Source organism: Podarcis erhardii (genome assembly GCF_964252035.2).
Source record: "Podarcis erhardii genome assembly, chromosome: 14".
NCBI classification, from domain to species: Eukaryota; Metazoa; Chordata; class Lepidosauria; order Squamata; family Lacertidae; genus Podarcis; species Podarcis erhardii.
The window spans coordinates 30,952,983-30,965,759 of record NC_138503.1 but is presented as its reverse complement, the minus strand read 5'-3'; the positions used below and the strand labels follow the sequence as shown (position 1 = coordinate 30,965,759).

Below are 12,777 nucleotides of genomic sequence, written 5' to 3'. Positions count from 1 at the left end.
TCAATAAAACAATGGCAAGCCACAGTACATGAAATAATACAATACAGATTGAGAAGCAGAGACTAGAGGGTGGAGCAAGGCAGGTGGAAAGAGGCCTTGCCTGATAGAGTCTCTCCTTGACATGGGAATGGAAAAAAATGCAGTCCAAAATGCCCCTTTCTTTTCAACTGAGCTTTGCTGGGATGCAGGTGCAGCCAGGGAGAACTTTGGCTAGCCTGCACTCTCCTTCCCCACCTCCCCACCCAGCCTGCTTTCTAAAATAAAAATAAAAATCTCTATCTTATGTGAGAGAGGAAGGACTGTAGCTCAGTGGTAGAGCAGCTGTTTCACATACAGAAGGTCCCAGATTCAATCCCCAGCAGGACCTCAAGGTAGGACCTATGGGGAATATCTCCCACCTGAGACCCTGGTGAGCCACTCCCAGTCAGTGCAGACAATACTGAGCTAGATGGACCATGGTCTGACCAAGTATGTGTCAGCTTCCAGTGTTCCTCCTCCACTCTCAGAGGCTCAGGTGGTGGCAGTCCAGGACAGGGCCTTCTCTATGGTGGCTCCTTAAGTTGTGGAACTCCCTCCCTACAAAGGTGTGCCTAGCATCTTCATTATACAGTGTTCGGAGAATGCTGAAGATGAGCCTCTTTACCCTGGCTTTTGACACTGGGAGGCGTATGTTTTTAGGACGAACCTTATTTTTATGTTTGTAAGTAGCTTCAAATTGTTTTTAATATGGAGTTTTTTATAATATATTTTTATTGAATTTCCTTTTTTATATATAAATTAACTTCAAATTGAATAATTACATTGTTTCATGTATTGACTTCCCACCCAAACCTCCACAGCGTTTTTGTTCAAGACCTTTTCTACTGCATTATATAGCAAACTCTCCTCTATTACAGAAACCCGTCTCATACAATCACTTTATCTTTTTCTTCCGCTGCGCCTATCTCGAATCCTGCCCTGTCAAATTTCATTTGACTGGTTTATTTTCCCCCAATAGTTCACAAAAAGCCTCCATTCTACTCTAAAAAGTTCATTATTTCAATCTCTTAATGTTGCCGTCAACTTTGCCATTTCCACATAGTCCAATTCATTAAAGTTTTTAATATAGTATTTTAACGCTACAACGTGTAACCCATTCTGGAATCTTTGGGTGAAGGCCGGACAATAAATAACTAAATAATGTCCCTTATTTAAAGCTGCCCAGTTTGCTGGCCATGAGAAGGGGTGAAGCACCCCTGCTCCTAACAATCTTCTCTTCTCCAAATCCTCACTTCCCCAAGCTGTTTTCCTTCCACGGTGAGCAGCTCTGGGGCTTCGCCACACGTGTTTGTTCACCTGTAGTGTGTAGTTGGCCCCCCAAGCGAGAAAAAGAGGCCAGAGGACCTGGCAGGTTCCCAAACTATTCTTCACACCCACTGATGAGGCCATGAATCATGCCTGGTTAACAGCACAGCGTCCTCAGCCAGCTGTTGATTAACCCAAAAGTTATGTTTGAGACGTGGCATGCATTGGGTTCTCGTCCCATCCCCGTCTTGGTCTGCCCTTGGGACTCCTGGAGACATAAAGCTCATCTTTGACCCAAGGGAGGGGTTAGAAACTCACACAAATGCAGGGAGTGTTGGGGCAGTGAATGGAAGGTGACCAGAGGCAGAGGTCTTTTCTTCTGGGTCTCTTCCCAGCCTTCCTTAGCTTAATAATAATAATGTTTTATTATTTGTACCCCACCCATCTGATTGGGTTGCCCCAGCCGCTCTGGGCGGCTTCCAACATATATAAAAACATAATAAAACATTACACATGAAAAGCTTCCTCATGCAGGGCTGCCTTCATACGTCTTCTAAAGGTTATATAGTTACTCGTCTCCTTGATATCTGATGGGAGAGCGTTCCACAGGGTGGGTGCCACTCCCGAAAAGGCCCTCTGTCTGGTTCCCTGTACCTTCACTTCTCGCAGTGAGGGAACTACCAGAAGGCCCTTGGAGCTGGACCTCAGTGTCTGGGCTGAACGATGTGGTTGGAGGTGCTCCTTCAAGAGGCAACATCCTTCAAGAGGCAACGTGATAGAAATTTAAAATTTTTTACATGGTCCGGAGAAAGCAGAGAGAGAAAAGTTTTTTTAAAAAAATAATTTTTATTAACCGACCAATCAAACCAAATCAAATCACATCACATAAATTCTGAATTACAAAGCTGAATTTTAAATTTTGTTGAGGGGACCCATATTTCAAGATCCAAAGGGGGATTCTGATCATCTTCTTGCTGCTGCGTTAATGTCCAAATCAGTCCAAACAAAGTTCATAATTCTATCCAGTCTTATCTTGCTGTTTCCACATCTCATCTTGTTCATATATTTTCTATTTTTTCTTTATGATCTCTTCTGATAATCTCCTTAAGCCGATAAATACCAATAATAATCCTGTGTGAATTTTTCCGTTCATCCAATCCTCAAATCGTGATGGTTTCCATATATCATCACATTCATAGATAACATCGCTCTTTCCATCACTAATCACAAAACTGTCATTCTTAAGTCCCTCTGAGGAGTTTCACCCACAATGTAAAAACAGCTCTATTTCTCTATTTCTCCTCCCAGACTTAAGTCCTCCGACAGAACTTCCCAATATGGCAACGGTATTTTTAACTGCGTCATTCCAAAGCCCTTATACATTCCACGCTCTTCTTAAAGCATGCTTTGGTTAGAAAGTTTATCTCCACACAGACATAAATCCACAGCTTCAAACGACATTTCTGACTTGTGAGGGGGGGATTCTTATTTAATCACATAGAGGAAAGAAAGGAAAGATTTTTTTCCCTCCCCCATCCAGTCCTTTTGCCATACTGAGTCTTGGTGTATCTTCATCTGGTAGCAGAGAGAGAAAAGTTGTTCCCCCCAGCTCTCTTAACACTGGAACTCGTAAGCATCTGATGAAGCTGAATGTTGGAAGATGCAGGACAGATTTTAAAAAAAGCCATTCTTCTTGCAGTTAAACTGTGGTACTCCCTTCCACCAATTTTGGTGGGTTTAAAAGATGATTAGGCAAATTCACAGAGGAGAGGGCTATTGATGGCTATTAATGGCTCTGCTCTGCCTCCACTGTTGGACACAGCAATGCTTCTGAATGCCAGTTGCTGGAAACCACGAGAAGGAAGTGTGCACTTGTGCTCATGTTCTGCTTCTGGTTTCCCACTGAGGCATCTGGTTGGCTACTGGACTAGGTGGGCCATTGTCCTGATCCAGCAGGTTATTCTTATGTTCTCCTCCTTTGCAAAAAAATTCGGTGTACGCTTAAGCAGTTCTTAGACAAAAGCCAATGGAAAGCTGCCATATATTGAATCAGACCCACTGATTCATCTAGGTCAGTGTTGTGTGCACTGACTGGCAGCAGCTCTCCAGGGTTTTGGAGAGGGAGTCTTTGCCAGCCATCCTTTGAGATACCAAGGATTGAAACTAGAATCTTCATGCAAGGTACATGCTCTACCACTGAGCTACGGCACTGTCCCCAAGCAACAGAGAAGAAAAACTTGACAGCTAGAGGTTCCCTATTTCTAGAGGTCAGCATCAAATACCTAAAGGCACCTGTCATTTTCCAGTTCTGCTTTTACCAAGAGAAATGGACAGGAAAGACTCTGGGGGATCTGTGACTCTGGGGGTTGGACTAGATCATCGTATGTGCCTTCCATCTCTACAGTTGTATAATTCCATAAGAAATTTATGCATACAGGACTCCTGAACCATAGCTGTGGAGCTTGAGTGCAGAAAAAAATATGGCAGGGTTCTGCCCCACCTTGCCCTGGTGGACAGCAAGAGCTATTCAACAGTCAAACAAACTACCATGGAAGGTGGTGGATTCTCCTTCGTTGGAGGTTTCTAAGCAGAGGTTGGATGACCACCTGCCAGGGAGTCTTCAGCTGTGAATCCTGCATTGCAGGGGGTTGGAGGAGATGACACTTGGTGTCCCTTCCAAGTCTACAATTCTGTGACCAGCTTCTCCAGAACAAATTCCTGATGGGATTTAGCAGGTGCTGCAGAGAAATCTATCTGGGGGTGGACTGGAAGGTGACCCGAGCAGCTGATGTGTTTTCAGCTCCTTGTGTAGCAGAAGTCAGTCCCAACTTGTGAAGACAATGAAGATGCATTGTGCAGAATTGGACCTCGGTCTTGAGTAGACCACCCTTTGCCAACCTGATTTCCTCCCAGTGGTTTGGACTACAACTCCCATCAGCCCCAGCCAGCATGACTCTAGGTTGCTGGGGTTGATGGGAGTTGTAGTCTGAAGTGTTTGAAGGCCACCATGTTGTGGGAGGTTCTACCTTGGGGTTGGGAAGAGAGGAGGCCCCTTTGACTGGCTACTCACAAGAAATTCCCTTTGCAGTTTGTGCTGGCCATGGGCAACTACCTGAATCATGGGCAACCGAAGACCAACAAAACGACTGGCTTTAAGATCAACTTCCTCACTGAGGTAAGTGAGTTGGAGCAGCATCCCTGAATTGCAAGGGGCTGGGTCCCTTCCACCTTGACAGTTTTGGGATTCAATGAGCCCTCCGAGGGGAGAGGCATTCTCTCTTGGCTGATGGCATGAGTGCTGGTCCCTGGACCTGGGGGCCAAAATGCGGCCCTCAAGGTTTATCTGTCAGGCCCGTATCCCCAGGCCACACCTCTCACCAGCTCAAGTGCCTTTGCCTGGGCTGGTATGTGTCCTCAAGCAGGGTGATGCTTCTTGCTTCCTGGGCAGAGGATGGAGAGAGATGAGTGCATTTGTAGAAACCTCAGGCTTCTGTGTGGGCAAAATATTCGCTTTCAAGATACTCTCTGCTACAGTCGTCAACCAGAAGTCCAGATGGGGAAGAGGGTGGTGCTTGTGCCCATTTAATAGCTGCAAAGGACTAGGGATTTCCTTGCAAAGGACTGCCTTGCAAGTTTCATCTGCTGAAATCATCAACCTCTGCGCAACAGTTGCTTGTGAAATGTATATCCCGCCCTTCTTCCCAATAGGGAACTCAGTGTGGTTCAGAACAAATAGGAAAGACAAACCCACAGCCTTTCTCAACCTGTGGGTCCCCAGATGTTGTCCCCAGATGTTGTAGCTAGCAAGGCCAGAGCTCAGGGATGATGGGAGTTGTAGTCCAACAACATCTGGGGACCCACAGGTTGAGCCTTAGAACATTACACATTTAAATCACAATCAGCTCATGAAATAGTTGCAGATTATTACCACAGTGCAATTCACCAGCAAATCAAAGGGGCAGGAACTGCCCTCTCCTCTTATTCCTGCTTGCCCTGAGGTTTGACTAGATGACCCTATATGTCACTTCCAGCTTTAGTTCTACGATTCTTTTGCACCCATGTGGACTAGAAGCTTTGATGCAGTGGCAAATGCCTGTGCCGAGTCAGCTACATTCTCAGGCTGAGCTGCTTGTGGCCTGAAGTTCCCCTGGCAGCCTTCACTTCCAACCCTCCACCTTTCCTTTGCTTTCTTCCAGCTGAATACCACCAAGACTGTCGATGGAAAATCCACCTTCCTGCACATTCTTGCCAAATCCCTTAGCCAACATTTCCCAGAACTCCTGGGCTTTGCCAAGGACCTGCCCACCGTGCCACATGCTGCCAAAGGTAAAACGGAGGAGGATGGAGTACCTAGGAAACAGGGGCTCTGCAGATGGTTTAGACGACAACTCTCATCAGCTCCAGCCAGCTGTGCCATCCTGGGACTCACGGAGGTTATAGACCAAAACATCTGGGGGGCATCAGGTTGCAGGAAGGCTGCCTAGCCCTTGTTTTGGTCAATAGAAAAATGCCTAGTCTTGAGCCAGGAGTTTAGTCCAACTGGTGCAATATTGTTGACACTGACTGGAAGCAGGAGCTTTCCAGAGTTTCAGACAATACTTCTATTGGCACAAGGATTTAAACTTGTGCAATGGAACTCGCCTCCTTAAATCTGTCCTGGGGTTTCCTGCACTCTCTGGAGCAGATTTGTGGAGCAGGGAGATGGGGTGGGGAAGTTCCATTGCCCAAGCTTAAAACCTTATGCTGATTTGCACTACATTGGATGCCATAGGGATCGCCTGAACCCTTCTATCCCAGCTCAATCAGTGAGATAATTTGTAAGAGCATTGGCCGTCATTCCGTAGGTTAGCAAGGCTCATGCAACATAGAAACCAAGCCTTTTGAGGCATGCTTTGCTGCTTCTGCTCTCATGTGTCTTTGTCACATGACACTGCCCAGTCCTGTGGAATGCTCTGCCACTAGAAATTCAGCAGGTGCCTTCTGTGCCAGCTTTGAAATGCTTGCTGATAACTTTTCTATTCTGCCAGGCCTATGCAAGCAAATAAGAACACATCTTTCCATGATGGTTAGTTGATATAAGTTTTAAACTTTTTAATGGTGTGGTCCCGTGTTTTTATCGCTATAAACCACTTTGATGTATATTTTTAATGACACAGTGGTATACAAATACCTTTTATGAACCAACCAGCCAAAAAGCCCATAGTTTACTCATTTCCAGGTTAGTTTTCCCCAACACACACTTTCTAGTGGTGAACTAATCATAGGAAAGAAGGAAATCAGAAACCAGGAAGAGAAGAATTTCAAGAAGGAATGAAGAAAATTTATAATGTATTTAAGAGAACATTGTAAACAACTAAAAACTTTGGTAGGATTTGAGTAATGCTTGTAATTTTTTTAACAAATTAGAGAAAATAAGATAAGCGGTAGGGGAAAAATGGTTTGATAATGGTAACCACGGAAGGGCCAAGGAAAGTCAAAGGATGCAGAGAATTCTAAATGAAGAGGTGAATGATGTGCTTGAATTTAAATTTGTTATGTAAAACTTAATAAAACATTTTTTAAAAAAAAAGGAAAGAAGGGGACGTATCTGTCAGAATCCTCTTCTCTCTACTGCTTTTTCTTCCTCAGTGAACCAGAGAACATTAATGGCTGACCTCCACGACCTCCACACCACCATTGCTGAGATTGAGGTTGCCTGCCAGAACATGGGGGATTCCCCGGAGGACAGGTTTGCAACAGTGATGGATGTATCCTTTGGTTGAAATGGCCAGGGGGCTGCGGACATCCTCTCCAGCCCAGGGGCGCAGCATGGGGGGGCAGGGGCGCTATAGCCCTGGGCACTCACAGGGTTCCCCCATTCTGCCCTGCCTGCCACCGGGGGTCTCTGTGCCCTGGAACCCAGCCTGGCCTTGCTGCCACGTCCCTGGTCTCCTTGCTGAATGGCCGCACAGCCAGCATCAGGGGGAGTCGCCTGCCAAGGGCCACGTCAGCCCCTCAAGGCTCCGCCCGCTTCCATCCTGATTTGCTTGCAGGGTGTCTTCCCATGAACCATTTGTTTATCTCACATTTTCCAACACATTTCTCTGTCACTTCCCGATGTGCAAAATGCTGGATTCAGTTTCAAAGTGGATTTGTTGCGCTGCGGAGACAGAGCAATTCAATCCTCTTTAATTGCACAAACCCAAGTCTACGTTATGCACTCAAATTCCTCCTGCAAAATAGTGACACTGAACAGACCCTTTGTATTCATATCAATTTGGCCCCTGCAGGGGCTTTGTTAGCAGGAGCCCCCCTGGGGCATGGACCCCCCCTCAAAACCTTTTCACTATTGCCCCCAAGCATTTCTGAATTTGGGGGGATTTTAATTGGTGGTGCTCTTGAAACCTAGGTAGGATATTAATTTGAGTGAATACAATAGTCTGAAATGGTTTTATCTGGAGATGAATTGGAAGTAATAAGTGGGGGGAGAAATATTTAAACAGGAGCTAATCTGGAGTGATTTAGGGTAAAGTGCAAATTAACCAAGGAAATGAGTGAGTGTGATTTAGATGGGGAATCAGGTGGCTTCTGCTGCCTGTGACATTTAAAAGCCTAAATTTGCACCTGTTCATATAAATTGGCATTTGATTTTATGCTAGTTTTATGGAATGAACCTTTTTAGTGCTTAGCAACACTTCTGGGCTCCCATGTGCGTCCCTGTGCATAAAATGGCTGTGGCTTTGTTTTCTTTATCTCATAATTGGGATAAATGGAGTGGGGTGCTTCTTGGAGTCTGTTTCCTGTGGTCAGTTCAGTGGTTCTCCTCTTAAGTACTGGCAGCCCAGGTACGCAGAGACAGTGGCAGAGTTTATCCTCCTTAGCCATCCTCCTCAAGGCCTTCCTGGAAAGTGCTCATCCCACCATCCAGTCCCTGAATGACCTCCAACACAGAGCCATGGATGAGTTTGGCAAAGTTTTGTCTTTCTTTGGGGAGGACTCCAAAGTCACAACCTCTGAAGCATTCTTCGGCATTTTCGCCGAATTCATGAGCAAGTTTGAGGTTTGTTTCCAACTTACAAATAATACAATTATTATTTTTAAAATGCATTATTTCCATGCTACCTTTTGTGGCCACTGGCCTGGTCAGTACTGCTCACAATACCATAAAAACGCAGGACTGCATCCAACTAGGGAGGGTGGAGAATTCAGATGAAGAGTGAAACGGGAGCGGAAATGGCTGAAGTTTGCTTAGTCATCCCGTGCTCAGAAAAGAAGTCGAACCAGCAGATATGATTGGGATTCACTGCTGTTGTTGCAAGCAACCTGGTTCATTGCATTCACCACACCACCCTTTGCATTGTTTTCTTGTACCAAAATGTATGGGATGGGAGAACAATGGTAATATAACTTACGTAATTAATTTTGTAAACTAAGTTGCACAGTTTCACTGCAGTGGACTGTGAGATGAATAATGTCACTTTGGGCAGAAGGCGGACTGCAGCAGAATGGAAACAGCACTGCTTGCGACGAATACAGGGCAGAAGGGGAAACGATGTCTTCTTACACCTCCTATATCCAGCGTTAGTTCTACTCAGAGAGTAGGCCTTTCGAAATTAAAGGGCCTAAGTGTGTCATGTCTATTACAGTGGTACCTCGGGTTACATACGCTTCAGGTTACAGACTCCGCTAACCCAGAAATATTACCTCGGGTTAAGAACTTTGCTTCAGGATGAGAACAGAAATTGTGCTCCAGTGGTGCGGCGGCAGCAGGAGGCCCCATTAGCTAAAGTGGTGCTTCAGGTTAAGAACAGTTTCAGGTTAAGAACGGACCTCTGGAACAAATTAAGTACTTAACCCGAGGTACCACTGTATTGTTATTCAGACCCACTGAAATTAATGTTGGACGCACGTCATACAACCTGAAATGAAGAAAGACAGAAGCACTTTACAATCATTAAAAAAGGATATGTGCCAGGAAGCTTCCTCACATGCAGGTGGTGGTGGGGTTTCTGCTGGTTGGAGCGAATAGTTAGCTCTGCATGTGAAACCTCAAGAGTTAAGAAACCCCAGAGGACAGGACAGTCTTGGAGAAGGGCATCCTTTGCCAAACTGGGGCCTTCCAGATGTTTAGAGTGACAAGTCCCATCAGCTGGGACAGCTGGGGTGGCCCACAGTCGAGCACCTGTATTGCAAGCAGGAGGTCCCAGGTTCAATCCCCGATGGCATCGCCAGGTAGGGCAGGGAGAGAGTCCTTGCCTGGAACCCTGAAGTGCTGCTGCCAGTCAGTGTGGATAATACTGAGCTGGAGGGACCAAAGGTCTGGTTCGGTATAAGGCAGCTTCCAGCATTTGGGTCGCAATTTGCCACAATGTGATTACAGTTCGTGACAGCCTTATGCTGTGATGTGAGGTGGTGGAGACACTAGATCACTGATTTGCCAGAGGCCCTGAGCTGTCCCCTTTTGACTGGCAGGCCTCCTGTAGGGCTTAAGAGAAGCTTGCCATTGCACCAAAGGGGAAAGCCTTCCCTGTTGGACACCCCCTTGTGTGTTCTTCGCTTGGTCTTGTCTTTGGGGAACCCCCAGGGCTGCCTCTCACGCCTCCTCCTTCTCTCCCCGCAGCGCGCCTTCAGCGACGTGCAGGCTGGCGGTGAGCCCCAGCACAGCCCCAGGATGACCCCGCCTCTTGCCTGGTGATACAACAGCCTGTCAGCCGTTGGGTGTGGCCAAGAGAAGATGAGGGGGCTGCACCTTTGCTTGGCTTGGGAACTGCCGGAGAGAGAGAGAATGAGGGACCATCACTTTGTGCTCTTTCTGGTGCTGGAGAAAACACCTCTGTGGCACCCCATTGTGGACCTGGATGCAAGAGGGCAGGAAGCAGGAGTTGCATCAGCGGCCATTCTGGCTGTGAGACCCTCTGGATGTCTGTGGCTTTCTACAAACTGTTCAAGGACCAGATTTTTTTTCTCCCCTCCATTCAGAACATGCATTCCTTCAGCCCACCCAATCCTAAGCCTAGCATGTTAGTGGATGGCCCAGGGCACTGAATCCCTGTGGGTTGCTGTGTTGTTGTTTTTTAAAGCCCTAGATCTCCCACTCTTTCTCTCCCCACTTCTTTTAAAGCATAAACCTTTTTGAAAAAAAACTTTGCTTATAGGGAAACTGGACACACTGCCTAGTGCAGTACTGGCAAGACCCCAGACCCTCTCGCCATCCTAATTTGTATGCAACCCAATCCACATATAGGGCACCAGGCCCAGAAAATCATGTTCGGTATCTGATAGCTCAGAGTAAGCCCTGACAGCAAGAGCAAGAAGTTTGGGCTTCCATTCCCCGAAAAGTTCAGCATTTATTTGTATAAATCACCATGTGCAAATCCTGTTAGGCACATTTGTATCACAGGGCTGATTCTGGCAACACCCCTGCCCTGAGCTGTGAGACCCAGGACACAGAGAGGGACAGGCAGAACTGCCTTTCATTTCTCCCCTAAATTTCATGGGCTTCTGGTTTCATCCAACCAGTTTACTGTTGCATCTGGGCAGGGCAGGAGGAGGGAGGTTTGTGCACCAATTCCCCAAACAGCTTCTCCTTGGGGATGCCCCTGGCAGGTATCTAAAGTTGCCCAGGCCGAGATGCTTTGCTCTTTTGCCTCAGCTAGTCCTGGTTACCCTCTGGGCTCTGCAACCTGCTCCCCAAAAAGGGTGTCCATATCATCAGAAACACATCAGGCCAGTCGTCTGGGGAATGCTTCTGCCCCAACCGGTTCACCCTGGCAAATAAGACCGAAAGCATCCAGGACTGATCACTCCCTGAAGCTGCACTCTTCTCCCTGGGAAGGCTTTGTCCTCACCTGGTGCTCTCCATATGTTTTGGATGGCAACACCAGCCCACATGAGGGGCACCAGGCCGGGGGATGCTTGCCTGGGCTGTGGGAAAGCCTCTTTCAACACAGCAGAGCCAGTGGAGTTGCTCATCGCTCCATGAAATACAAGGAGCTGCCTTATACTGAGAGATGCTGTGTGCAGCCCAGGACCATCAGGGTCTCTGGCAGAAGCTTTTCTATTCCCCACCTGCCCCACTTACTCTAGGTTCTCTTAGATGGAAATCAAAGCCAGGACTTTATTTCATCTCCATCCCACCACCCGTTGTGCTTCAGGAAAAAGCCACCTTTCCCATCTAACCTTTTCTCTCCATGCCCCTCTGGAGGAAGCAGCTTCTTGGTAGCCTTGGCCAAAAGCACAGACTCGTCACCACCCAGTGCATTAACTACACTTGACCTTAGTGGGCTCTTGGGCTTTTCATTTTTTAAAATTCTTCCGTTGTTGTTATTAAACCCTGCCCAGCTGTACCATCCCCTTGCTGCAAACTGTTTTGTCTTGCGCTGCTTCAAGTGCCAGGTATTGGCGTCTCTCCTCGCCATAGCTGAGCCACCCAGGTTCCCATTTGTGGTTCTTCCAACCTTCCTCCAACCTGATGCCCTCCAGATATCTTGGACTACAACTCCCATCAGCCTTAGCTGGCGGGACCATATGATGCTAGGGCTGATGGGAGTTGGAGTTCAAAATATCGGGAGGGTGCTGGGTTACCAGGAAGGCTGACCAGTAACCAGCCTTGCCACTGGATGATCTGTGCCGTGTCCAGCTAATCTTGTTCAAGGAGCTTTTCGAGGCTGTTGTATGACTGTTCTGACTTGACGTTGCAAAGTGACAGAGCCAGGTCCCCCTCTTTGCTTCCAGACAATATCTTCTTGTGATGTTTTTCAATGATTGAAGAGCTCCTATCAAGGACGATGTATATATGCCCAGAGCTGAATTTCCATCCAACTTGACATGCTCCCCTCCAATAAAGTGATGCTGTCCTTGCAGCAAAACCTTTTGCATGTGCAACGTTACATCACTTTGATCCCTGATATGAGACCAAGCCTCTAGAGAGGGAAACCGTGGTTTGTTTCTGGAGCTGGTCAAAAGATTGCCGCAGTGCAAATGTGGTTTTGGTGGCATTCAGAGCTCCCTCTCTTTCTCTCTCTAGGTGGGTGGATGTTGATGGTGCACAAAGCCAGGAAAAGCAGAGTGTGGCATTGTGTAGGCTGCAGCTTCTTGAGGCACTCAGATTTTTAAAACACACATTTCTGGTTCATTTGGGTTGCAACGATATGCTTTCTATTGTGAGTGCAAGGCTTGGTGATATCTTACAAGCTGAGCAGGCAGGTAGGGAGAGGCGACCAGGCATTGGGTCCCCAGTGGGAGGGATGCAGCTGTGTTCATCCTTCTCTACAGCAGCCCTTGCTTGAGGGCACAGCCTCTTCTCTCCTCCGCCCCCTTGCAAGTCAATGGAGAAATCAGTCCATCCATTAGCTTTCACTAATCGTTGGTGCAGGTGTGTCTGGAGGTATCTAAGGAGGGGAGAAAGGTGACCTTTCAAGAGCCACCCACTTCCAATTTAAGGACAGCTGATTACAGTGACATTTGCCACAGAGATGTGAGTTAAAGAAACATAAGGAAGGCAATGCGGAGCAT

At 47.1% G+C, this 12,777-nt stretch overlaps 1 protein-coding gene across 3 annotated transcripts in view; it reads left to right on the top strand.

Moving 5' to 3' along the window:
- GRID2IP (Grid2 interacting protein) overlaps positions 1-12,136 on the top strand; it is a 61,269-nt gene extending 49,133 nt beyond the window's left edge. For all 3 annotated transcript variants that reach the window (XM_081840624.1, XM_081840623.1, XM_081840625.1), the window contains 5 exons: positions 4,373-4,459; positions 5,481-5,610; positions 6,913-7,031; positions 8,159-8,323; positions 9,884-12,136. In XM_081840624.1, coding sequence (XP_081696750.1) covers positions 4,373-4,459; positions 5,481-5,610; positions 6,913-7,031; positions 8,159-8,323; positions 9,884-9,958 — 576 coding nt within the window. In that variant the 3' untranslated portion in view covers positions 9,959-12,136. The remainder of the gene's footprint in view (positions 1-4,372; positions 4,460-5,480; positions 5,611-6,912; positions 7,032-8,158; positions 8,324-9,883) is intronic.
- Positions 12,137-12,777: the final 641 nt, after the last annotated feature.